A 25038-nucleotide genomic window follows, 5' to 3' on the forward strand; every position below is an offset into this window, starting at 1 on the left:
ATTGCAAGTGCCCCCCCACCCCACCCCACACAAAAAAAGAGCTTCTCCAGTGTCAAAAAGTACAGCGAAATTGCAGAGGCCTGGAGAGACTGAGTAAAGTAGACCAATTTAAGGTGGCTGGATTCACAGACAAATTACTTCTCCCACTTTAGGCACTTATCCTTTACTGCTCTTACCTATCTGAGCTTCTTTATGATCTTAACGTCACACAGCTTGGCTCAGTAAAACTCGGGGCTTTCATTTTGTGAAGAATGAATTCATATTCATTACTCTGACTCCCAGATGACTTGCTGAGATGTGGGAGTCCAGATGTTTATGAATATGAAATTTGAATAGATCACATTTTTCCTGGTAAGGACAATTATTGTGGGTTATTTCAGTTTCCTGGTTCTCTTTCCGAGTTGTCAATTGTTACCAGACAGTGATTGAGACAGTGAGAACAGCATGTTATTAGGGTTTTTTTCTGCTGTTTTTGAAATGCTTTACTTTCTTTTTAAGTAAGTGTTTTTGCGTAACAGAATGAGAAGCTGGAGTGTGACTTTGGAACAGAGCAGCGATATGAGGCCACATGGCTGAACAGCACGACTGTCAAGTGTAGTGGAGTGACGGTAAGTACAGACGATGACCTACCAGAAATGTGAGCGAGTTTGCCAAGTCTGAATAAACATGCTTTAAGCTCCGGCGCATCTACTGTGCATTTACTGGTTCAGTGGGTTCATTATTGTTAGGTTTAACGCTTATTTGTAACTTGTTTTTGATGTAATTATTTTAAACCCTTGTTTAAGAGTTGGCTAGAAACCCATGATTATCTAGAGCATCACTAAGTGGAAGCAAAATTACATACAACAAAGACACGAGAACATTGAGGACATACCTGTTTTTGCTGATGCCGTCTTCCGCCCTGTCTATTTAGCTTTCCACTAATCAGAGGAGTCAGATTTACCACCTTAACCTGAGGAGGCGAGGAGCCTTTATCAGACACCGAGAGGATGTATTCATTGACAGCCCCCAGCCTATGAAAGGTAAGATATAAAAACCCATAATTATGTAGACATGCAGAAAAAAAAAATAAAAAGAAAGGAGTAGATGAAAACACAGCTCTCTGCTCCATTACATTTGTTTGCTCACCTCTCATGTATTTGCAGTGTAATTACATCGCCGCCACAACAAGAAAAAAGATGTGACATAGCCTCCACTGTTGCTCCCAGAATGCATTTCACCCATGCTCAGATGTGTTCTCATGAGATTGATGGGTTTTATTAAATCTGTAGAAAAAGAAAGATTCCCTTACAGGGACAAACAGTGTGCGACTACCTTTCACTTGCAGTAATAGCAGTTTGTGTATTACAACACATAATTTGCCAACAACCAGTAATTTACCATGATGTTATATCCTGCTACCGTCTAATTACACATAATGATTGGAGAACATAGCGAGCTGCAATTTTAAAGTGTTATCAATGCCTCTCTCAAGCAATGTCCCCATGTATTGTAGCAAATATAGTTTGAGCTCCATGACAACAGTGAGATGATGAAAACTGAGGTGTGTTGTTGAACTTGGCAGTGTTGTCTATAGTGCAGCTACAAGCCAGTTTTTGCCTATCCCAGTCCCAGATGTGCTGTTTGCAATCCATGTGTCTACCATGTGAACAACAGCCCTGGGCCACTGCCAGAAACTCCGTGCTGTTAACAGGCAAGACGGTCGCTTTCTGAACATGCAGTGTCATCAAATTTTAAAATGACACACACTTTATCACACACATACAGGCGTGCACGCACTGCAATATGCACACAGTCAGCTGCACAGATGCACATGCGGTGATACAAATGGGAGTTCTCACTGGGAGGCACACTGGAACATGAACGTAATCATCTGTTTTCCCTGGCTTTGTTCTCCTCCACTCCTCTAGCTCTTTCTCCTTTTTTACTGGTTTATTTTTATAGCTGTGAATATATCATCCTCTAACTCCTTATGCTATTTATTTAGGGCACGCAGCCCTTAGCTTCATAAAAGCTCTAAAAAAAATACCTTGAAGAGTGTACATTAAGTTGACCAGTCAAGGGAAACAGAGTTCAGTAATGTTTTCTCACAGTAGTAATTGCCTCTATGTCTCTCCCTTATCTGCCATATTCATCTAGTGGAAGTGTACCACTGTGGTGTGGGTAGCTCGGACTGTTCCCAGTGCTGGGGTCGGGAGGATCAGGGACACCTCTGTGGCTGGTGTGACAACATCTGCAAGCCAAGGGATGAATGTCAGCCAATCAGGGATCAGTGTCCTAATCCTGAGATCCATGAGGTAAGTTCAGGGGTTAAACGTGCATGACTTTGGGCCACAAATGCTTGCATTCATCCTCCTGCATCCCTCACACCTATGGTATTTAGGCCATGTAATGGTAAATCATGAGGTCACTCACATGGTCTGGCAACCCAGATTGTCTGTCAGTCCATGATCAGCTGCTAAGGTATTGTTTGAACCTTATTAAAGCAGCTCATTCAGTGATAACACTAACAGTCACATAGCCACAGACCCCAGGAGACCCAAATGAGTCGACCTGCAATGACTCAGGAGGCCATGGGAACACCTTCTGCACCATGTAACAGCTGTACATAAGCAAACCATGTGGACTGGGGCATGAAAGCTATGTGTGTAGGACCCTTTATGTATAAAACCACAAAGGCTAAAAGGAAAACAAATCAGAACCATGAGGGACTTGAGATTTTGCAACCACAACAAGAGAAAAACCGCACTGCTAAAAGGAATTAAGGAGTATTTATCTTACACGGGATCTGACTGCAGTCACGTCATCATGATTACTGCCAGGGTTTGCGGAGCTCATTTGCATGATCGTATTCATTTGTTTTTCCAACTGTAATGGGAGCCTATTTAGAGTCATCTTCCAAGCCTTTTCTGCCGCTACCAAGCGTTATATCAGCACAGCTTTGGTAGGCGGTCATGGGAAGCATGGCTCACATGAGACTCAGTCGGCCTGAACTTCCTGTAGATAAAACCTGGTCGGCAAGCAGAACAAAGCAGGCGCGCAGACACACACTCTCTCACATACACACACGTAAGCCCACAATCTGTCACACAAATAGGCCATATTGAAGCATTCACGATTATCCTTCATTCTTTGTAGCTGTCAGCATACTGTGACTAACAGGATGCTCTGTGAGAGTCTAACTTATGTGGACTTCTTACATGACTGAAGTTAGCTGGGCTGAGATTCAGTATGTGTGGGTAGACTATTGTTGCAATACTCCCTGTCTCTCTCTCTCTCACACACACACACACGCACACTCCTACTGGCTCTCTCAGGAGAGCAGGCTGCAGAGAGGATACTGGGGTTGTGGTTCGGTGGGGTGAGTGATGCAATGCTTTGGCAGCCGTGTTTTCCCAGAGAATCCACAGGGGTTAGAGCCCAAGTCCTCCAGCTTATAGAAAAAAAGCTCCACTCTCCCCAAACATTCAAACACACTCAGACTGTAGCAGCTCTTTGTTATATAGTCCTTGCGACAGTGCTGCTAAGATAATGAAACATGTTTTTCATCGCTCTGGCTTTGTCACGTACAATCTCTGTCACAAGGTACTCACACCAAAATATCAATAATACAGAGGAGGATTTCATTATTCCCTAAACTTTGCCACTAAGCACCTAATTGAGAAAAATGCTCTGTTCAATTCATTGACGTAAGACAATGGAGACATTTATTATTATCTCCAGGGGCTCTTTATTTTCATGTCATACCTAGACTAGTTCAAGGAATTAAAAAAAAAAATCCATTGATTAGAGGTACTTTGGCAACCAAAACAGGAACTGCAAAACATAGTTCACTCACAACATGAAAAGAAAAGGAACAGAAGGACTTGGGTGATACCTAAATGGTTTGGGAGAGAGGATGGAGAGCTAGTTGGACAAAGACAGGGTGGAGAAGGGTACAGTATAGTGAGAAGCTTTTTCCTGTTTTTGTCCTCACGTCCTCCTTGATTAGTCTGATGCAGAGGAAGTCGAGTGAGGAGAGGAAGATGAAAGCTCTGACCTCAAAACAATTCCCCCCCCCCACCCCACCCCACCCCCCAAAAAATGAAAAGGAAAACATGTGGATTTCATTAGGTAGCTGGTTTGTTTGGTGCAGGTTTATATACATGCATGTACATTTGGAGCATGTTTCATTTGAATACGAGAATGTGGAGTAATTTTGTTTAAAAGCTCCAGCTTTCCTTCTGGAGCTTTTTGCTGAGGCACATTCACACCCTGTGATCTCCCAGGAGGCCTGGCAGAGTTTGCGCTGTAAATCAGGACTCACAGACTTGTAAGAGGTGTAAATGAACAGCATGCAAGCTGATGTTGCTGTCAGGTCTCAATGGCACCGCAGGGACGCACTACGCGCTATACGACGCATAGTGATAATAAATAACTGCATATTGCCGGCTGCTTTTCTGTGTTTGTCTGACATACTACAGTGTGCGTGTGCACAACTGCACGGACAAGCATTTATATGCTGTTTGTGGATTACATGTGTGTGAAAGAATGTGATGTTTTTGTTAGAGGAAGTATATATACTCGGTGTAAGTAGACACGGGGTGGCCACACTTAATGTCTGAAACCCTAATATAATAATATAATATAACCGCAAAAACATTTGCACCATTTCCTGCAGTGTAAATCTCACAGAAATACGGTAAGTAATGGGTTGGATTCCAACCGTTTGTTTTCACACCATAATAAAAGTACCACATTCACTCTTTTCTCAACCGCCTCCCGTTTTAGCTAGGAAATATATGGTATATTTATCTGTGCTGTCAGTCTTGTGGGTTTCGAATTATTTGAATGCAGGGCCGAGCCTTGTCCTTTCACCTAGACCAAACAGAAGTGCTGTTTTCATTTTTCAGCTCAGTTTCAGATAGAGCCGGAGCCAGGCTAATAACACAGAGGGGTCACCGTGACCTCGGCTCAGCCAGAGGGACATCCAGAAAAGCATGCGCACTGCTGGGATAGCTATGCTACAGTGGCAAGATGATGCTAGATTGCTTCTGTCTGGGCATTGGAGATGTTATCTGAGAAAGTTGAGTTTTCATGGCGACTGGAGAGGTGACAGTCCTCTTCTTTTCTTTCTGTGGCTCCAGAATGGAAAGTTAAGAGACCAAAAGCGAGGGCTGAAATGATGCGTGAGAGTATGCCTCTGAACAACAGCAGAAATGGGACTAAGGAATTTGACAGAGCAGACACAGGAAAACAGATGAAAGGGAATAGTGCTGTGCATTAATTCCCCTGTTGAGGCTTTGCTCTCTCACCACCACCATCAGCATTCACTTTCCTCTCGACAATCAGTCCCCTAAATTGCCTCCCCACTCATCCACCTTTCTGCTGTGCTCTACACCTCGGCTCTTCAGCCCTCACTTTCTCACTCTCTCTGTCTCTTGTGGGATGTGAAGGGGGCTCTTAGTCTGCTCTTTATTTGCATGTGCTGTAGAGGATTAGAGGCTGAAGAGTCTCAGACTACCGCAGTTAAGAGTCTGCTTTGTGTGTGTGTATACCTAAAGTGTGTGTCTATTCAATTAGATCTCAGTCTTCAGCAGAAGAACACTTACATGGGCCCTTATCTCTGTGTGTGTGCCACACTCCATGTCAGCATCAGAGACGGCACCTCTATTCTCCTAATTCTTTGTCATATTCATTATCGCCCATCGTTAGTGGAGTGTTTTTAGGGCAGTAATCTACTTATGAGCTCTAATTTATTGTCCAATTTCACTGCCTTTTTTTCTCCCCTCTCATATTTTCTCTGACAGATTTCCCCTCTAAGTGGTCCAGTGGAAGGAGGCACCCTGCTGACAGTTCAGGGCAGGAACCTGGGCAGGAGGGCTAAAGCAGTGAGAGTCTCTATAGGAGATGTGAACTGTACTCTGCTGCCTCAGTTCTACACTGTCTCCACAGAGTAAGTTTTACAACATATAACTGAATTATGATTCATACGTTTGCAGTGTATGTCAGCCTCTCCCTGTAAATTTGCTCAATCGTATCAGTTTGTCTCGTTTATATCTTTTATATATTTAACTACTTTTCACATTATCTGCTATGTTGAAATAACAAAACTGAACTTCTTGCCCTGTACACCAACTATATATATTTTTTTTAACCCTGATGAAATATGCACCATTGTTAGTGTCAGGACTTGTGAGATGACAGCTGACAATTACCTGTCGTCATGGTGTTGTCATGGTAACCTAATAGGATTTCAGGCAGGTGAGCGTTCAGGTGGATGGCAGGCTGAAATAGACACACACGGAGATCAAGTGATGGAAAGATTTCTCACTGTTACTGAAAGACTCCTGACATGTACATCTCAGACATGAACACTGTGTGTGCTAAAACACCCTCAAATCAGATCATCCAGTCACACCTGCCTACTTTTATTGGATGGTGGAAGCTACCTCTATTACACTGGAATGTCTTCAGCTGGGAAAAGTATGAAAAAGTACAGGGAGTGCAGAATTATTAGGCAAGTTGTATTTTTGAGGAATACTTTTATTATTGAACAACAACCATGTTCTCAATGAACCCACAAAACTCATTAATATCAAAGCTGAATGTTTTTGGAAGTAGTTTTTAGTTTGTTTTTAGTTTTAGCTATTTTAGGGGGATATCTGTGTGTGCAGGTGACTATTACTGTGCATAATTATTAGGCAACTTAACAAAAAACAAATATATACCCATTTCAATGATTTATTTTTACCTATGAAACAAATATAACATCTCCACATTCACAAATATACATTTCTGACATTCAAAAACAAAACAAAAACAAATCAGCGACCAATATAGCCACCTTTCTTTGCAAGGACACTCAAAAGCCTGCCATCCATGGATTCTGTCAGTGTTTTGTTCTGTTCACCATCAACATTGCGTGCAGCAGCAACCACAGCCTCCCAGACACTGTTCAGAGAGGTGTACTGTTTTCCCTCCTTGTAAATCTCACATTTGATGATGGACCACAGGTTCTCAATGGGGTTCAGATCAGGTGAACAAGGAGGCCATGTCATTAGTTTTTCTTCTTTTATACCCTTTCTTGCCAGCCACGCTGTGGAGTACTTGGACGCATGTGATGGAGCATTGTCCTGCATGAAAATCATGTTTTTCTTGAAGGATGCAGACTTCTTCCTGTACCACTGCTTGAAGAAGGTGTCTTCCAGAAACTGGCAGTAGGACGGGGAGTTGAGCTTGACTCCATCCTCAACCCAAAAAGGCCCCACAAGCTCATCTTTGATGATACCAGCCCAAACCAGTACTCCACCTCCACCTTGCTGGCATCTGAGTCGGACTGGAGCTCTCTGCCCTTTACCAATCCAGCCACGGGCCCATCCATCTGGCCCATCAAGACTCACTCTCATTTCATCAGTCCATAAAACCTTAGAAAAATCAGTCTTGAGATATTTCTTGGCCCAGTCTTGACGTTTCAGCTTGTGTGTCTTGTTCAGTGGTGGTCGTCTTTCAGCCTTTCTTACCTTGGCCATGTCTCTGAGTATTGCACACCTTGTGCTTTTGGGCACTCCAGTGATGTTGCAGCTCTGAAATATGGCCAAACTGGTGGCAAGTGGCATCTTGGCAACTGCACGCTTGACTTTTCTCAGTTCATGGGCAGTTATTTTGCACCTTGGTTTTTCCACACGCTTCTTGCGACCCTGTTGACTATTTTGAGTGAAACGCTTGATTGTTCGATGATCACGCTTCAGAAGCTTTGCAATTTTGAGACTGCTGCATCCCTCTGCAAGATATCTCACTATTTTTGACTTTTCTGAGCCTGTCAAGTCCTTCTTTTGACCCATTTTGCCAAAGGAAAGGACGTTGCCTAATAATTATGCACACCTGATATATGGTGTTGGTGTCATTAGACCACACCCCTTCTCATTACAGAGATGCACATCACCTAATATGCTTAATTGGTAGTAGGCTTTCGAGCCTATACAGCTTGGAGTAAGACAACATGCATGCAGAGGATGGTGTGGACAAAATACTCATTTGCCTAATAATTCTGCACTCCCTGTAGTAAACGGGTGCCATGCTTTAAAAGATTTTGGGAAATATTTTTTTCTATATTGAAAAACCTCTAATCCAGGTGGGAAAGAATATTCATGTAAGCATATTTATCTAAACAGAAGCCATTTTCAGGCATCGACTGCAACATCAAACTTTTTTAGACATCACCTGTTATAGGTACACATGAGAATGCAAATGTCTTATTAGAAACGAAGTCTCTAGCACGTCTCTAGTCTCTGTGTTGGCCCTGCGATGGACTGGGCTGGTGCTTTTTGTATGTAAAGTTTACATTTTCTTTCTGTGCTTAAATGGGTTCTCTTCAGGTATTCTGATTTTGTCCAAGACTCCAGAGACAAGCATGTCTTTGCTCCCCCGCAGCCTAAACTCTCTTAAGCAAGTTTCCTTATATTTTTTCAATAGTTTTCAGGAATAGTTCCCAATAGTTCCTTAAAGACATCCAAAGCTGTTCTTTGGATTAGTTTTGTAAGTAACACTACTGGCTGAAATACAGGCTAAACCACGACAGAGCCTGTATCCTGTATCCTGACTTCCTCCATACATATTTTTGACAATTTGAACCAAATTTCAAATTTGGAACCGGTCTTATGGGCTTCATGAGATTTGTTGCACTGATTTTCAGTCTAGTATTTCTGTAATTTGACATACCTCCGGAGAGGCTTTAGCGAACAGTAGCTTAATGAACTGAAAGTCCAGATGCATCTCTTGGGTCCTGTTTTTTTTTCCTATTTCTTGAGAACATGACTTTCAGATGCTGCTCATCTTCTGTAAATCATTTTGCAGGCCTGATACTTCTTCTGTTGTTCTCTGCTTGTTCAGTTTCTTCAGATTTTTTAAGGAAAGGCTGCACATCACTCTCAGATACTTCCAGATATTTTCTGTCTAACGTCGCTTTAGAAATCAGCTTGTTCTTGAAAATGTATTGTTTTGCCTGTCAAACTGTGTTACCTTCAATATTATTGTAAGCTCAAATTTTAAAAAATTGACAAAAAAAATCATTTTTACAACCAACTTCTCGTAACAGAGTGTCTGAAGACACAATTTAAAATAGGCTCTTTGCTTTTTTATGCTTGAATGTCTCATAGGTCAGTGTTAAAATGAATAAAAAGCAGCTAATGGGTAAAGAGAAGACTTCACAAAGCCTGCTAAAAACATTACATTATAGTTTGGTTCCTTGGAAGCAAAATGTAAAGAAATAAGGGCAGACTTAAGAATTTTGCACAATAGGACAAAAGTTTTTTAAAAAAGAAAGAAATGTAGGTAATCTCAGGGTGACGAGTTAGAAACAGTTTGCCCAGCAGATCTCTAGGTGTTTATAAAGGCTCGAAGCCATTTTAGCGACAGCTAGAAATATAAAGTACACCTGAGTCTCAAATTCTCAGAAAAAAGAATGCACTGAAAATAGTTTTATCTTTTCTTCTGCAAAATGTTTTAAATTTCTAGATACCTACAGATTAGCCAGAGCATATGAAAGGGATAGAGATGGATTCATTGTATACATGCCAAATGTATAAATGAAAACAACGTAAAAGTTTTTGATCAAAGGCCAGATAACCCTAGTTCAAACATCTAGGAGGTCGGGTGGAAAATGGTCTATTATTTGGCGTGCTACAAAGAAAAGAAATTGAAATAGACCATCAAGGGCAGCAGAGGAAATCCATACTTTTTAATTTGTGCTTGACCAACTTTTATTTAAAGACAATCCAAGAGGGGGCAGTTTATAAACTTCCTCTTGTTAATTAATCACCATCACAGATCTCTGTGACGGTGATTAGATCTTCTTCATATAGGCCCACCGATCATGAAATTAAAATTCCAACTGTCCACGTGTGGCTCAGTTTTCCTGCATTCATGAGGCTAATTTTCACAAATATTATTATGCAGCACACTTCTCATTTTAAATGGCTCCATCACCACCCCTCCAGAGCTCAGGAACCGTCACATTGTCACCATGGAGACAGAAGGAGCCCGACTCCGACTCTAGCAGAACTCAGTGAAAAGTCAGTAACTCGACAATTACATCCGAACTTTCATTCCGTATCTGTAATGTTCCCTGAATGGAACTGTTTATCTGGTCTTGCTCCACTGAAGCCAATCATTGTATTAAGACCAGTTCTAGGGTGACCTGCGGGTCTTACCTGTCACTCCAACTGCCTGACACATTCCCCCCAAACCACACATGTAGAAAACAACGAATCGCGTTTCACTCCGGGGTGAGCTCATCCCATGTTGTCATTCCTTATTGGCTCCAAAGGCTGGTTGTTGTGACAGCACATCGTCATTGCTGGAAGTGGCACTGACAAATCATAACACATCAGTGCATCTGACAGTGTCAGCACATTTGACTTGCACAGACACGCACATGCATGCGAAACCCGACATTTTTCTACTTCTTCTTTGTGAGGCACTCCGGTGATTGATTAGTGATCCTGTCTCATCACCTTCACAACTTAATTTTGAGGTACAATGTAAAGCTATTCACACCACACCCCTGAAGCAGGAAGGTCTGCTTCAAATTCCCCTCATTCATAAGACCTTGCCAGCCGTCAGTATCACTCTCTTCATATACACAGCCTACTCATCAGCATACACACACCTGTGCATGTGACCTCATTTACCACGACTGTTGAGACAGGTGTCTGCGCGTGTGCTGAAAGGTGAAAGTTCACATCTGTGTGCCAAAAGGAAAATGTGCAGCACTGGAGAGGCTATGCTCTTCTCACCCAGTGTCAACATGTTAATTAATGGCACAGTCAGTCTAAGCACACCTCATTTATTGAAGTGCTTCACTTGATGTTTGGCTCAGGTCCTCCATGGTGCCCTTCCTTTTCATCATTTTCATACGAACCTTGAGTGGCCGTCGCTGTGTCCATTTAGCTTGGCCCCAGAAAACACTTGTATCCAGACACATACGGACTGGATTGTTGATGATTTTGCAGCCACTCGAGGGAAATGATTAGAGACATCTCAGTGCTAGAACAAATGTTGCCCTCCCGACTGTAATATCTCCATGGTGGGGCAATGCTGGAATATAGAGCAGGGGTCAGCCCAGGCCCTGTGCGCTCCTGCAGGGAGTCTGCCTGTCCTTTGAGTAGAATCATACCACATCAACATCACGTCCAGCATACACCCTCATGCACACACCACATTATCTGCATATCTTGCAAAAGTCTACTTCTATGCTTTTTTATCTGATTGCACATCGTTGGAACATTAGACACGTTGGTACATATCTAAAAATTAAACATGGAAGTGTTGCAACATGCATTGTGTATGCGGGAGGCTGCATAGTTTTCTTCTGCACTGTTTCATTTGGCACTGTGGGATATATAGCAAGTACTGTCACTGCTGCCACACTAGCTCTGAGAAGTTAATTGTCTCGTAACTGGCAAGAGTCTAATTTAGCAGAAGATTAAAAATAATTAATTTGAGTTAATTGGTGGAAATTTAATTATGCCATAAGAAGTTATTGTTATATACTTCGAGTGGAGCTGCATTGATTAGTCAATCAACAGGAAATTATTCCAAATTATTCAACATCTGTTTTGATAATTCTGTTAATTGTTTAAGTAAATTTTTGTAAGCAAAAATGGCAGCAGTTTCCTGGCTCCAGCTTCTCCAATGTGAAGATTTTGTTGGTGTTTTTTTACAGTGTTTTATCAGTGTAAAGTCAATATATTAGAGAGTGTGTTCAATGAGAGGATCCAAAGCAATGGACAGTGTACAAGACAGGTGAAGAAGAGAGTTCAGGCAGGGTGGAGTGGGTGGTGACGAGTGTCTGGGGTGATTTGTAAAAGAAGGATAGCAGCCAGAGTAAACTGAAAGGTTTCCAAGAAGGCAGTGAGACCCGCTATGATGTGTGGTTTTAAGATGGTAGTAATAACAAAAGAACAGGAGGAGCTGAAGGTGGCAGAGCTGAAAAGGTTAAGAAAGGTTAAGATTTTGATTGGGAGTGACCAGGATATACAGGATTAGAAATGAGAGCGGGATGGCTCAAGCTGAGTGGTTCAGAGACAAAGTTAGAGAGGCCACCATGCTGTCTAACCTTTGAAAAGGCAACTTAACCTGATGTTATAGACATTATAAGGGGGACTTTTAACTCAGGATTAAAGATAGTTTTAGAATATGTGAGAGGCACTAAAAATAATGGGAATGATGAGGGACTGCTTAGATTGAGCAGGTTTGAAGGCAATGTTAAAATGTTTTTGACATGTTCGGATTGTGAAAGAATTGTGGATATATTGGACAAAGGCTGTTCAAGATGGAATTGCCAGGCAGCCGAAAAGAGGAAGACCACAGAGACACCAACTCCCACATGCAGGGGGTTGGTGTGACTGGATGACATGGATAGTGACATGGAGGCACATGATACGCTGTGGCGACCCCTAAAGGGGTTTGGACATGCTGGGACATTGGGGTTTTTTTTTTGCTATTTTCTGACATTTTTCAACATGTCGCATCAAATATTTCCATTTCACATTTTGCCTTCATGAGTTTCTTTAATGCGTTGGCTTATACAGCCATGAGAAAGTTTTCTAAACTCTTTCCTGAAACTATGAGACACACCTAGTTTCAGTTTAAATGGTACAGGCTGACTTCATCATAGCATCTATCTGCTGAGAAAACCCTTTGTGTTGTACTTCACAGGAAAAAATGACTTTGTGTCTTTGCTGTGCAGAATTATCCTCAACATTATGGTTCAATAGCAAACATCATATAATATGATGTACAGTTTTGATAACAGTTTAGTTCCCAGCCTGAAGCTACCCTGCAAGTTGAGACTGATTCAGGCTCCAATTTCTCTTATTTCCCTCAGGCTTGATCCTGTGAATAGTCATGTTTCATTTTGTTTGTCCTTGTTTTTCTTTCCTCTCTAATTTAGAGCATGTGAAGCGATGCATTTTTTTCTCAAACAGGTGCACTTCTGCCCTCATGCCACATAACTGACAGGAGTGTAATTTGAGTGTAATGGCATTCTTTACCTGATGCTTCTGTAATTAATGAGCATGAATGTAGACCCTGCTATCAACAGATGGTTGGTACTGCAGGTTATTTTAGTTTTCTTTTAACACCTATTCCGGCTTATGAAAAAAGGGGGAAATTTGTTTTAATTAGGGTTATTATATGCTGCTGAGAGTATGCTGCTTAAATTAGATGAAAACAGAATGCATGTCACTTTGTTTAAGGCTTGATATTTAGAAAGCCCCGACAGCTTGACCTCAGCCAAGCCTAGACCGACCCAGCCCAGCCGCATCTACTGTGTGTCCTGCCAGGTACTCCCACACTAAGCACAGCTCCTGCACTTATGTAAATTCCCTGGGTCTCCTCTGTCAATCATATATCGCTAGCTGAGAATTTCTAACCACTGTAGCAGCAGGCACCTGACTAAATAAACCGACAGGGTGTCAAGCTGGAAGGAGATCATGTGAGGCGATAAAGGTTGTGTTCCCCCTTTGGTACATTTATCCCAGTGAGGTCCCAGAACAGTAGGTCTCTGTGCCTCAGTACACCACCATGTCATTAATATGAGACGTCTCTGTAGAGCGTGCACTGATGGCACAGGGTATAATCACAGCCAGGAGGTAAGAGTACAAGCCATGGCAGCTTCTTAATCTCCTCTGTGGTTAGACACATCTGGTCTAAGGAGCTTTGAACTTTACTTCCCCTAATATCTGATATCCCAGGGCTTTATTGGATTCCCTTATGTAAATGCAATGGGCATTGATGAATTAGTTCATAACACTATTCCCCAAGATTAATTATGTGTCTTTGTTTAGCAGATCGAGATCTCCTTTTTCATTCTTATATTGGTTTCCCTCACTTGCAATTTGAGTTGAGCGACTCCTTTTTTTTTTCAAATGAGTTTATTGATTTAAAATTGTGAGCATCATTTTTTTTGCTTGTTATTCATATTGTTCTCTTTTATTAACTGATCCTCTGTTGTGGTGTTCTGTCCCCAGGCTGGTGTGTGTCACTGGGAGGGCTGCAGATAACAGGAGCGATATTGTCCAAGTGGATGTGGAGCAGAGTGGGATGGGGAAGTCAAAGGAGACCTTCTCATATTTAGTGAGTATTCTCCAGATATCCACCCTCCTGCTGGTTTTTGCTTTCTGTTCTATCTGCCTCTTCCTCCACACTCTTCATCTATGCTCCTTTTTTTTTGCTCCTTCCCCACTGGGAAAGCCTCCCCATGTGTGTCAGTTAAGTGTTAACAGATGCGTTTTATGATTCAGAGGAATGCTAGTGTGTGGGAATCTTCAAACATCCATGTGAGCTGTAAGCTAAGCACCATTGTCATTCAGCATTGAATGCCAGAAAAAACAAATATGGTGATTGTTGGAATGTCCCCTTGCTCTGAATTCATCACCGGACGAGGCGAGCTGGCCAGCATTGTGTTAATTGACCTCAACCCACACAGTCTCTCAGTTTCTAAGAGTATTCACCCAGTGGAAATACCCATGTAAGCCATTTGTTTCTCTTTGTTTATAGACAAAGAATTTTTTTTACAATCCAGTGCTGGAACGGGCTGTCATTTCTGGAGCTTCTACAAACAGATCTCCTTGTGAGTCATCCCACAGAGAAATCATCCCAATCTTGAAACCCTTCTTGATACATAAGGATTTTTTTTAAATCTAGAACGACAAACACAGTAAGGACTGTTGTTGGACCTCCTCCTGAGCTTCCTTATCCATCTCAGAACTGGTCAGTGTCGGGAGGTGTTTTACTGCAGGAGAAGATGTGAGAGAAAGGGGAAGCAGTTCTGGAGACAGGATATGTGCCTCTACCGCATCTCCTTCCTCAAACTTCTTGACGGAAACATCTGCCTCCTTACGCCCCCTCCTAAACAAAAATACACAATAGGTCTGCTCCATCCCTGTGCACTGAGGAAGTGAATCCTGTCAGTGAGGATAAGAGGTTTCCCCGGAGGCGAGGTTCACGGCGGGGATAAAAAGTTTGAAAAGAGCAGGAATGCTGATGCTGGTAGCTGCAGAGCCGGACAGGGATATTCATCTTCGCCCAAGGAGGCTTTTTATTTGTGTGTAGGTGCTTTTGTGCATGTATGATTACGTGTGCATGAAGTTTCTCATGCGTATGCATGAACATTATTGCTTCTTACCCGCAGTACAGTACAGCTGTCCTGCTACTTGGGCCTTAAATGCCTGTTGGCTTCAGCAGCACTTTAACATACTGCAGCGTGGGCTATCTTCACAGTTTTCCTCACTAATTTATTGTTATAGTCAGCAGCTGTCTCAGCCCATCTGTAAAGACGTAATATTTAAACCTCAAAGGATAAGGAAAGATTTTATTTGTTGTCAAGAAAGGCATCATAGAGCACAAACACAGTTTTTACTAAGCCTGTCTTTTCCAGTGACAGAAGCTGTCAGATTTCTACTGATAAATGTGATTTCTTGTTAGTAGTGTCCCATATCTTTCCTCTGCATGCAGATCCCAAAGCTACTGTCCATGGAGCCGGAGCGGGGCTTGCGTGCTGGAGGAACCAAAGTGACCATCAATGGGGAACACCTTAACATTGGATCTGAGGTTAAAGTCAAGGTCAACACAACACAGGAATGCATTATCACAAAGTGAGTGCGACTTTCGTCAAGCAGTTTCTGCAACTTTTGTTAAGCTGGTCAAATTTCAAGTGGTTCTAAACTCTCTGTGACTTTGAGTACTTACCAATAAACCACAAAGGATTTAAATAGCTTTCTTTGCTTTGCCCATATTAATAGCGCCCTTTTCTGTAGCTGATAACAAATGCAGCTACACAGTAATTATTTATTCAGGCTGCACAGTGAAGCCTGCATAAAATTCAGCACCTTTACCTGTATCCCTAATGCTTTCCAAAACTGATTTTTGACTTCTGTGTAACTCTGCCAATATGACTTCAATTGTAATTGGAAGTATTTTGGGGATTAAACAGTTGTAGACATTGCAAGTTCTGAGGTTACACCGTTTACCTGTTTTTTCTTTTCTTTCTTTTATTAGGAAAACAGCTCGAACAATTGAATGCATCATGCCTCCTGCCTCACAGGCACACACTGACCCAGTAACAGTGTGTGTAGAGTTTGAGAACAAAACTTGTGAGGGTCCAGAGCTTAGCACCACATACACCTATGAGAAGAACCCCACTATCACCTCCATCCACCCCAAAATGAGCTTCCGCAGGTACGTATACCACCACACACATCTCAAGGATTAAAAATCTCCACATGCAATACTTTGGAGTTCTCCTCGCATTCCCAGTCACAGACATAAGTCATTACTGTAATATTGTCCTCGGTGTCTTCTTCCTATTGTTCTCTAAATTGCACAGCTTCAGTGTGACAGGGCAGTGGCATGTTTTTGAGGACATGTGAGGCTTTTCAGTGTATTCAAACTGGTGTGCTTTATTATCTTGTCCTGTCTCTGTCTCATGTTGGAGAAGGGTCCCAAAGTATTTGCATGTCAGTATGAATTTGACACATTTTTTTGTCGCAGCTGAGATGTGACTCTCTGTTGTGTGTGTGTGTGTGTGTGTGTCACAGTGGTGGCAGGAACATCACAGTGACAGGCCAGGGTTTTGATCTGGTACAGAGTGTCACCATGCAGGTGGTGGGAATTGGACATTCAGTGAGTATCCTAATTATTTCCTAATTTATTTTGCTTGACGCTTTCAGTCAGATAGTCAGATGTGTGGGATCTTGGGATTCACTAGAAAAAAATTATTTTCTCCTGTGATGTAGTCATAAACGTGCAGACACAAATAAATTATTGGTTCAAAGTAAGTAACTGTTGTCCTCTCTGGTCCTTCTACAGCAGTGTGAAGTGCTCACCCCCTCCACAATTGCCTGCCGCTCTCCTCCATCCAACCAATCCCAGCCAACCTCAGTGCAGTTCTTGCTGAATGGAGTCCTTTACACGAATGACAGGCCTTTCTCGTCTGATACCGATGACGAAGAAGAAGATGAGGAACCTCACATAGGTCACTTTCCCTTGGAATATGTGGAGGATCCTCAGTTCTTCACCGCCAACAAGGAGAAGCTAATCAAACACCATTCAGGGGAGCAGCTGACACTCATCATCAATGTGAGTGACACTGTTCAATCACTTTCATGCTTCACTTTGTGCTGGTCTACAAAAAGATCCCCAGAAATCCCCAGAAGTCTGCCAGTCCCTACAGACATTTCCACACAAATAATTTGCATTTTAACTTTATTTCATCAAAAAGCTGGTCAGACTTAAAGGTACCATCAGAAGACATCAGGCCTTTTATGTTGTTATGTGGCGAGCTTTGAAAAAAATGAAATACTTACTCTACTCCTTGAACTAGTGGCGCTTTTTTCTGGCTTGTTTTGTGGTTTCAAAAGCATCACTGCTGTAAACCTGAATGCCCCCACTGTTATGAGCCGACAGAGCTGACTGTTTCTTTATTCATATTCACATAAACCAGAGGCATATAAAACACTTCAAAGGCTCTGTCCCCTGTAATGTGTTGACTTCTAATGTTGCAGGTCTAAGGGGGAAGGGGGGCTTTGTTTAGTTGGAGGTCCCATGTTCCACGTTCTGGCTGATCTAAGCACCTGTCTGCATGAATTCATCACCCTAGAGGGTTTCTGGCTGTGACACCGTAAAAAAATGCACATACTAACAGCACAGACAGGAAAGTTTGAACACGACGCAGCTTCCTCTTTATGTGTCGGTGTGTGCCGGGTTCAGCCCATCTACATAGTCGACTCATTTGTTGTTTCCTGTTTGATTTAGGAAGGTGGATTCCACTCATGGTGGAGCTGAATGGGGGAGAGAGGCTGAAGAGAAATGTGTTTGTTTAATAGGGAGCTTGTTAGCCAGCCAGCCTATATTAAGAACCTGAGCTGGAATGTGGGTGGGTTTTGTTATCCTTTATTCTGTTTTCGGCCTGTGGAATCCATTGTTTTGGCCTTTTCTATTAGTTTCCGTGTGAAAATCTTGTGCATATTGGGGTTATAAAAATCTATTTCTTAGAATATGCTCAAACATATTGGTGTGATAGCTTGATGCTTTTTGTGTCTGTGTATGATGTGTGTGTGTTGTGTTTGTTCAAGGAAGCATTTGTTGACAGAGACCCAGGGGGCTGCAATCTGCAGTGGGGACAGAACAGTGTCCTAAGGGTGTAATCAAAACAAGGAAGCACGCTGGGGATAAACACACGCGTACTTCCTCACTTGTCATTCTTATATTGAAGGGAAATTGCCATTTCATACAAAAAGGCTCATATGTTTGTACGTCTCTCTGTTTGTAGGTTAGTCTATTATTAGTAATAATAACACTGTACATAGCAAATTAATTACAGAGAAGGCTGTGACACAGTAAAAAGTAAAACCACAAGAAACACAAGGAGTCATGCAATCATACACAAACCTTGGAGTTAGTCCGCAAAGATGAATATTAAAATTCTTCTTTGTTGTTTCACAGTGAAGCTCACTGTGGCAAGATTACAGTTCATTCCTGACTGTTCCTGATTGGATTTCTACTTTCAAATAAAGTACTTGAAGTAATGCAGCTAGACTTTTTACAGCCGATTTAATCATCTGTGTCTGATCTTTGTGTACTGAAGTTTCTACGTTCCTGACTAGACAAACTATTATTGAACTCTGGTGGAATGACGTTTCTTGCATTACTCATTAGATCTTAATTAACTGATTAGTAAAATATTTCAGATTAAGAATTTATTTTACATGAGTCTTCTGGGCCAACATAGACAGCACGGACCCATTATGATTTTGGTGGGGGAGGAAACATAGGCAGAACCTGCAGAAGAGACCCGGCCTGGGTCGAACCTGAAGTAAAAGTGCTAACCACTGAACCACCGTGACCCTTGAACAGACAACTAGATTTTATGTTATACATGTTAAAAGGGGTACTTTAGTCTAAGAGTTTCAGATATTTTGACGATATGTGAGAGACTCTACTAAATAATGGGAATAATTAGGGACAGGTCAGATTGAGCAGGAATGTTGAGATGGAGGAGTAATAGTGGGTAAACTGAACAAAGGATGTTGAAAAAAGACCTCAGAGGAGGTTCATGGATGTACTGTAGGGCAACATGCAGGGGATTGCTGTGCAAGAGGAAGATGATCCACTGTGGTGACTTTTAAAGACACCAGCCAAAAGAAGAAGAAGAAGTAATGAAGATTAACATGTAATTAGCATTGTTCAAGTGATCTGAGCCTTAGTTCCTAACACGGGACAAGCTTCAAAATCAAGAAATTACCATATTGGAAGTGAAGGACATCTTTCATTTCTGTCATGCCTGATAAAAATCTTTCAAACTCAGTGCCCACCATCTGTAAAGTGAGTTCTCCTGATCCCTACTATAAATGTTTAAGCATTTAAAAATCCTTCACTAGATCCTCAGAAGATATTGTGCTGCTTTTTAAATAAGCTGAGTGCTACACCTCCTGCGTCAGTGAAATCACACTTCATGTGTAAAATCAGACGAGCGTCTATTTAAGCAGTGAAATTCCAGGCTTGAATGGAAGCAGCAGAGTTAGACTGATTGGAAAACATTGTCCATGCATCTTATTTCAAAAGGCTTCTGTAAAGGCCCTGAGAATGTTATTCTGGGCTCAGACAGGGATGACCGTGATCGGGTTTGTTTGTAGAAACTTTTCTGGCCATGTGAGAGGGGGAGTGGGAATGTTTTGTGCTTCGAGCTGAACTCTAGCCCAAACTGGATGAGTTTCCCGCTGCCTTTCTCTGCATGACAGCTGCATGACAGGCCTGCCACGGCTCGGTTTCTGTGCGTGCACACTAGAATGCCTATGTGTCTGCACGTATGTGTGGGCTAAATCTCTTCGTGAATGTTATCTGCGCTTGTTCGAAGTAGGCCCCTCTGCTATCTTACTCCTGACCGGCTGACGGCTGTTTTTATTCGTTTCTGGCACAGAAAGTACCAAGCGATCTGGAGCTGATGCCGGAGGAATACTCAGTAATGATTGGCTCCTATCCCTGCAACATCACTTTTCACAATGACCAGCTGTTCCACTGCACTATCAACGGACTATCCAGCTCCAGCGAAAGGGAGCTTCCTGTCTTTGTAAGTAAAAACCTTGTAAAACCTTGTAAAACACTATAACATGCAAATATACAATCCAGACTTGTGCTGAAAATATTGCTGCCTGGACCTCGATTATTTTAGAGTTTCAACCAAATATTACACGGTATTCAAGCCAAGCATTTAGTTAGAATCTGTACCACCTGTGATGCTCACTGAAATGGATTTTATCTGCAAAAATCTGAATGTGTGCTCTGCAAGTCATTTGTGAGTGTGCCGCTCTACATGCATTATAAATGGGTTGTAGTCGCTCCTCATTCCATCATGAAATAGTAGTCAGTTGGGGGTGGTTAGTCGTCATTCTGTGCCACAACAAATAGTTGTGTGTTTGCCAACTGTTGTTCATGTCTTTAATCTTTTATCAGTTCATCTATCATCTATTGCACAGACTGCTCACACTGATCCCAAAAACTTCTGAGTCAGCGATGATCTCACTCTTCACTTGTGTCTTTGTTTTTTGTTTCCCGGTTCTTTCATTCTCCATTAAATGCCCTAATCAAGACATGGCTAAGCCCTGAACAGTCCTGATAAAACCAGACCCTCTTTTTCCTACCCATCTCTCTTCCCCATCTGTAGATATCCGTTCTGGTCTGTTTTGATAGGGCTCTATTAAGGGGGAAAGCATTCATCTATATTTAAATATGAGCCAAACTGCGAGTGGTTTGCTGAAATAGCTCAGAAAACATATGTTAGTCGTTCTCTGCCACGGTTGAGGTGAACTGTAAGAAGCGTTTCCCCACTTTGACACAAAAATAGAAGTAAAGCCTCTCCTTCCTTCTCTGTCTCTCTCTCCTTGTGTACCTGTGGCTTGCTCAAGCAAACCTCCACCCCCATCTGTCTCTCAGGATGTCTCAGAATAAACACTGGCAATTAGCAAACACATAAAGTCAGGGCAAGGGTCAGATAAGATGTCATAACACAAATGGGTGGGCTGTCTGCTGCCTGCACACGAGCACTCAGGATGATTTGCAAGCGCATTTGACAGGGGCATAAATACAGATTGCAAGTACATTTTCCTTTGTGCCGGCACATTTGAATAAATGTATACATGTTGGGGTGACGCATAGCTCGTGGCCATTTGTGTTACTTCACTTACTTTTGGTGGAAGATCTATTTTTGCACGCCTGTGTTGTGCTTGGCTCTGAAGTGCTGCAGAAGTAGATGTGGGGAAGCAGTGTTTTTGTACCCCAAGCGAAACAGGAACATGGAACAATGGCATTACACCAGGCCTGGCTGTTGCAACCTCTGGAAGAAGGCCTCCTCTGGCTGGTCTGAGTAAATAAATGTTTGGAACAGAAAGAGCAAGAGGGAATGTGAAAATGAGGGAGCCCGGTGAGCCAGCTTCCCCCCGTTAGAGTAAGACCACTGTAAGAAGGATTTGGTCTGAGGATTGGAGGCTTTTTTATCTCCGTCTCTTTTCATGAAATATGTTCAGATTGGGGAAGGAGCGGGAATGATGTTAGCAGGGACCAGAGAGACCCTGCTGACTAATCAGAAGGCAGAAGTGAAAGTTCTTTTCTTGTCACATCTGGGTTAGACTGAACTGGGTGACTCGTTGCAGCGAGAGACCATTTTTCAAAATCTACAGTGTGTAAATTTTTTTTCTGCATATGTGCACCTGTGCCCATGGAGAAAAAAATGATGTGCTTGTGCATGTTTGCAGCAACTTGTGTTCTCATTAAGGAACTGCTTCTGTTGCACTCCACTCACTCTGTGTTACAAAGAAAAGTTTTAATGCATCTACTGCTCATTACTGTGTGTTCTGCAACCTTCTGCCTTCAACTTTTTCTTTTTGCCTTTTTGGATATTACCTTACTGGGTTACAATGTAGTGCAGGAAAAGGGACAACAATTTGACTCCAGCCATTCATTTCCTAGCCAACTATCCAGGAAGTGGGGTTTAATTCTCGCCACTCTTCCTTCATCAGTGCAAACCATTTTAAACAATCCCTTTATTTTATCTCATTTGGGCTGCTATAATTATCTTTACACATCATTTGCTCATATTCCCACTACTCTAAGTGCATCTGCTAGGATTTCAACATGCTTGCACAGCTTTAGAGTTGGCTTTTTGCAACATCTAACCAGCAGCTGACTCAAAAGATCTGACAGCTGGGGCATTTTTATCAAATTTCTGGACTAGTGAGATGGAGATGGGATCATTTAAGCGTTATATTAAAATGCACATATTGTCAGATAATTATAGAATAGGTAGCTTGTTTTTTGGGGAGTATATTTTTATTTGCAGTAATTAAGAGCTGAAAGTTTTTTATTTTGAATTTAATATTTTATATCGTTAAATAAGCTTCTAAGAAAACAAAAGTAAATGTAGGGCTTGAGGCGATATAGTTGACAGTCACAGTGTTAGAAAAATCCATAGAAGGAGAAGGGAAAACTTAAAACAGAACAATGGAGGAGGCCGATTTTTGAAGGAGCTTGACCCAGTTTCATTTGTCATTTCCTTTTTCTTTTTAGGTGCAAGTGGGGAACTTTCGACGCAAAGTTGCCACAGTGCAGCTCGGCGGCAGCGAGATGGCCATCGTGGTATCCATTGTGGTGTGCTGTGTGCTGCTGCTGCTGTGCACTGTGGGTAAGTTATGTACACATACTTACCAGAACGTGATGGATGTATGCCTGTTATAGCAATGCGTGCTCCAGATGGGAAATAGATAAAAGGAATTCGGGGGTCATAGATTCCCGCGCCTTCCCTTCATTCCTCTTCAGTATCCATTGCACAAAGACCACAGTGTTCCTCTTACCGTCTACTCCATCTGTGTGCTTATGTGTGTGTATACACTGTAATCTTTGAGTGTGTCTCTGGGGCAGGTGTATGGGTGAAAATTGGTGTTAGTGTGGATTTTCACACAGTTTCCCAGTATGAATCTGTTCTCAGATATTAAAAAAACAAACAAAAAAAAAAGCCAACCTCCTTTCTTTTCTTGCCAGACTTTGTGGGTGTGACATAAATGTTGAAATATTAGTGCGTAAATCATTTTTTACGTCCCGTGTTCTCACTGTGAAAAACATTGGCACAAAGTCTTTTCCACGGGCTCATAAAAGCTGAAAAACACGAAAATAATTTCATGCATTTGAAAATCTCTCAGTCCCATTTTGACCCTGTTATTATTTCCAGGAAGTTGACAGTGTGTGATAACAGCAGTTGTTTTGTAAATTAGTTGCATTGTATTTTTCTCACTCTTTTGTGGGGTTTTTTTTTCTCAGCTCTGGTAGTGTACTGCACAAAGAGCCGAAGGGCAGAACGCTACTGGCAGAAAACGCTGCTCCAAATGGAGGAGATGGAGTCCCAGATCAGAGAGGAGATCCGTAAAGGTGTGTTTATAAGAACATCACACACACACATGAGCACACCAGTACAAACTTTGTTATCAAAGTCACTTTTGATAGCGATTTTGAAAAAAAAAGAAGTTTGCATGAAGACAGAAATGTTGACCACACTTGTTTGTGTTTACTTGTTTGTGTATATCTGTGTTTGTGTGCGTGTGCGAGCAGAAAAGTATATTTGTTTTTGAGGTTTTCTAGTCTGAAGTGCGAGAAAGATACAACAGTGGACAGATCTGTGCCTAGTAAGCGTGACTCATAAAACATAGTCTCTGCCAAATGATCAGTCACAGACAGACACACTGAGTGACCACATCGCCTCTGCTCCCTCTGCCCTATAGGAACGAGACCTTTGAGTTTGTGTTTGGTTTTGTGTCTGTGTGTGTGCGTGTGCGTGTCTAGGGCATTAGACCAAAGCAGTATGAAGGCCACTCCGCATCTGAGCACCCAGATTTATTGTGTGGAGATAGGGGGGACGGATAGAGAAAGAAAAATGGAGGGAGGAAGCGATAGGAGCGGGAGTGAGGGCCGCAAGCTTGAGGAGAAGCAGAAGCGTGGGAGGGAGAGGAGGAGAGGAGAGGTTATTTTGTCAGAGGACACAGATAGATTTGTGGCCGAGTTCAGGGTGAGTGTGAACAAAGCGCTGGATACTTTTGCTGAGAAGATGTGATAAAAGCAGGCGAAAGGGGGAGAGGGTTAAAGAAGATGGGTAATTGACATATTCCAGGTTACACAAATGGGAGTGTCGTGATATTTGTCTGAAGAGTGAGGCAGAGGGGAGGTTTGGTATTCAGGCCTGCTGCTTATAATCTGGAGCTGACAGTGTGAACTGATTCAGAGGATGCTTTAGCGAGCAGGAGGATAAATAACCTGGCGGTGTAATGAAATGAATCCCTCTGGTCTAGTATTCTCTTCTTTCTGCACAAACACAGTCTGAAGAAACAGCCATTGTAACCCAAATACGTCTCTCATCCTGCGACAGGATGCACTTTTCTATAAAGAGAGCTCTGGCGTGTCATTACATGTAAACATTATCTTCTGCTGGTACATGCTAGCCAATAAAGTGGCTACAACATTGCCATGCAGATTCGAGTCAGCATCTGGACACGCTGATGCTGTTACTGCATGTAAACCTCGATCTGTACACATGTTTTGGATAAAAGCCTCAGACTGGATTTGGCTGCTCTGATTGTCGCTTGGTAAATATTTGCCGGCGTGTCGTGACGGGCTGCACAGTTTGGCAGGGAGAAAGGATGAGAGGGGAAAAAGATCAGAGGATTAGGATTTGGTATATTTAGTATTTAACCAGAAGATGATACTAGATGGAGGAAATTAAATGATATAATTCTGTGTTTGATTTAAAATAGCTTCCTGTGAAATCAACCAGTCTTCCAGCAGGATGGGAAAAATTGATGGTTACTGGATTAGTCTGCAAACAGATTTCTTGCTTACTTTACTTAGCAACAAATGACGCTCGAGGAGCCAGAAACAGGAAGAAACCACGGTGTACAAACAGAACCCATGATTCAATCTCATTTGTTTTGTTTTGGGGGGATTTTTTTCTTTTTTGCG

At 42.2% G+C, this 25038-nt stretch overlaps 1 protein-coding gene across 1 annotated transcript in view; it reads left to right on the forward strand.

Annotated features, from left to right (window-relative positions):
- Positions 1 to 25038, forward strand: part of plxnd1 (plexin D1) — a 73025-nt gene that overhangs the window by 31602 nt on the left and 16385 nt on the right. Inside the window, exons 10-21 of the mRNA XM_084915894.1 lie at positions 519 to 608; positions 914 to 1022; positions 2140 to 2297; positions 5790 to 5935; positions 14013 to 14118; positions 15499 to 15638; positions 16042 to 16221; positions 16581 to 16665; positions 16852 to 17121; positions 19961 to 20110; positions 22603 to 22717; positions 23350 to 23457. Of these exons, the coding sequence (XP_084772020.1) occupies positions 519 to 608; positions 914 to 1022; positions 2140 to 2297; positions 5790 to 5935; positions 14013 to 14118; positions 15499 to 15638; positions 16042 to 16221; positions 16581 to 16665; positions 16852 to 17121; positions 19961 to 20110; positions 22603 to 22717; positions 23350 to 23457 (1657 nt within the window). The remainder of the gene's footprint in view (positions 1 to 518; positions 609 to 913; positions 1023 to 2139; positions 2298 to 5789; positions 5936 to 14012; positions 14119 to 15498; positions 15639 to 16041; positions 16222 to 16580; positions 16666 to 16851; positions 17122 to 19960; positions 20111 to 22602; positions 22718 to 23349; positions 23458 to 25038) is intronic.

This window comes from Perissodus microlepis, chromosome 20, assembly GCF_051167445.1.
Source record: "Perissodus microlepis isolate ML-2025 ecotype Zambia chromosome 20, ASM5116744v1, whole genome shotgun sequence".
Classification (NCBI taxonomy): Eukaryota; Metazoa; Chordata; class Actinopteri; order Cichliformes; family Cichlidae; genus Perissodus; species Perissodus microlepis.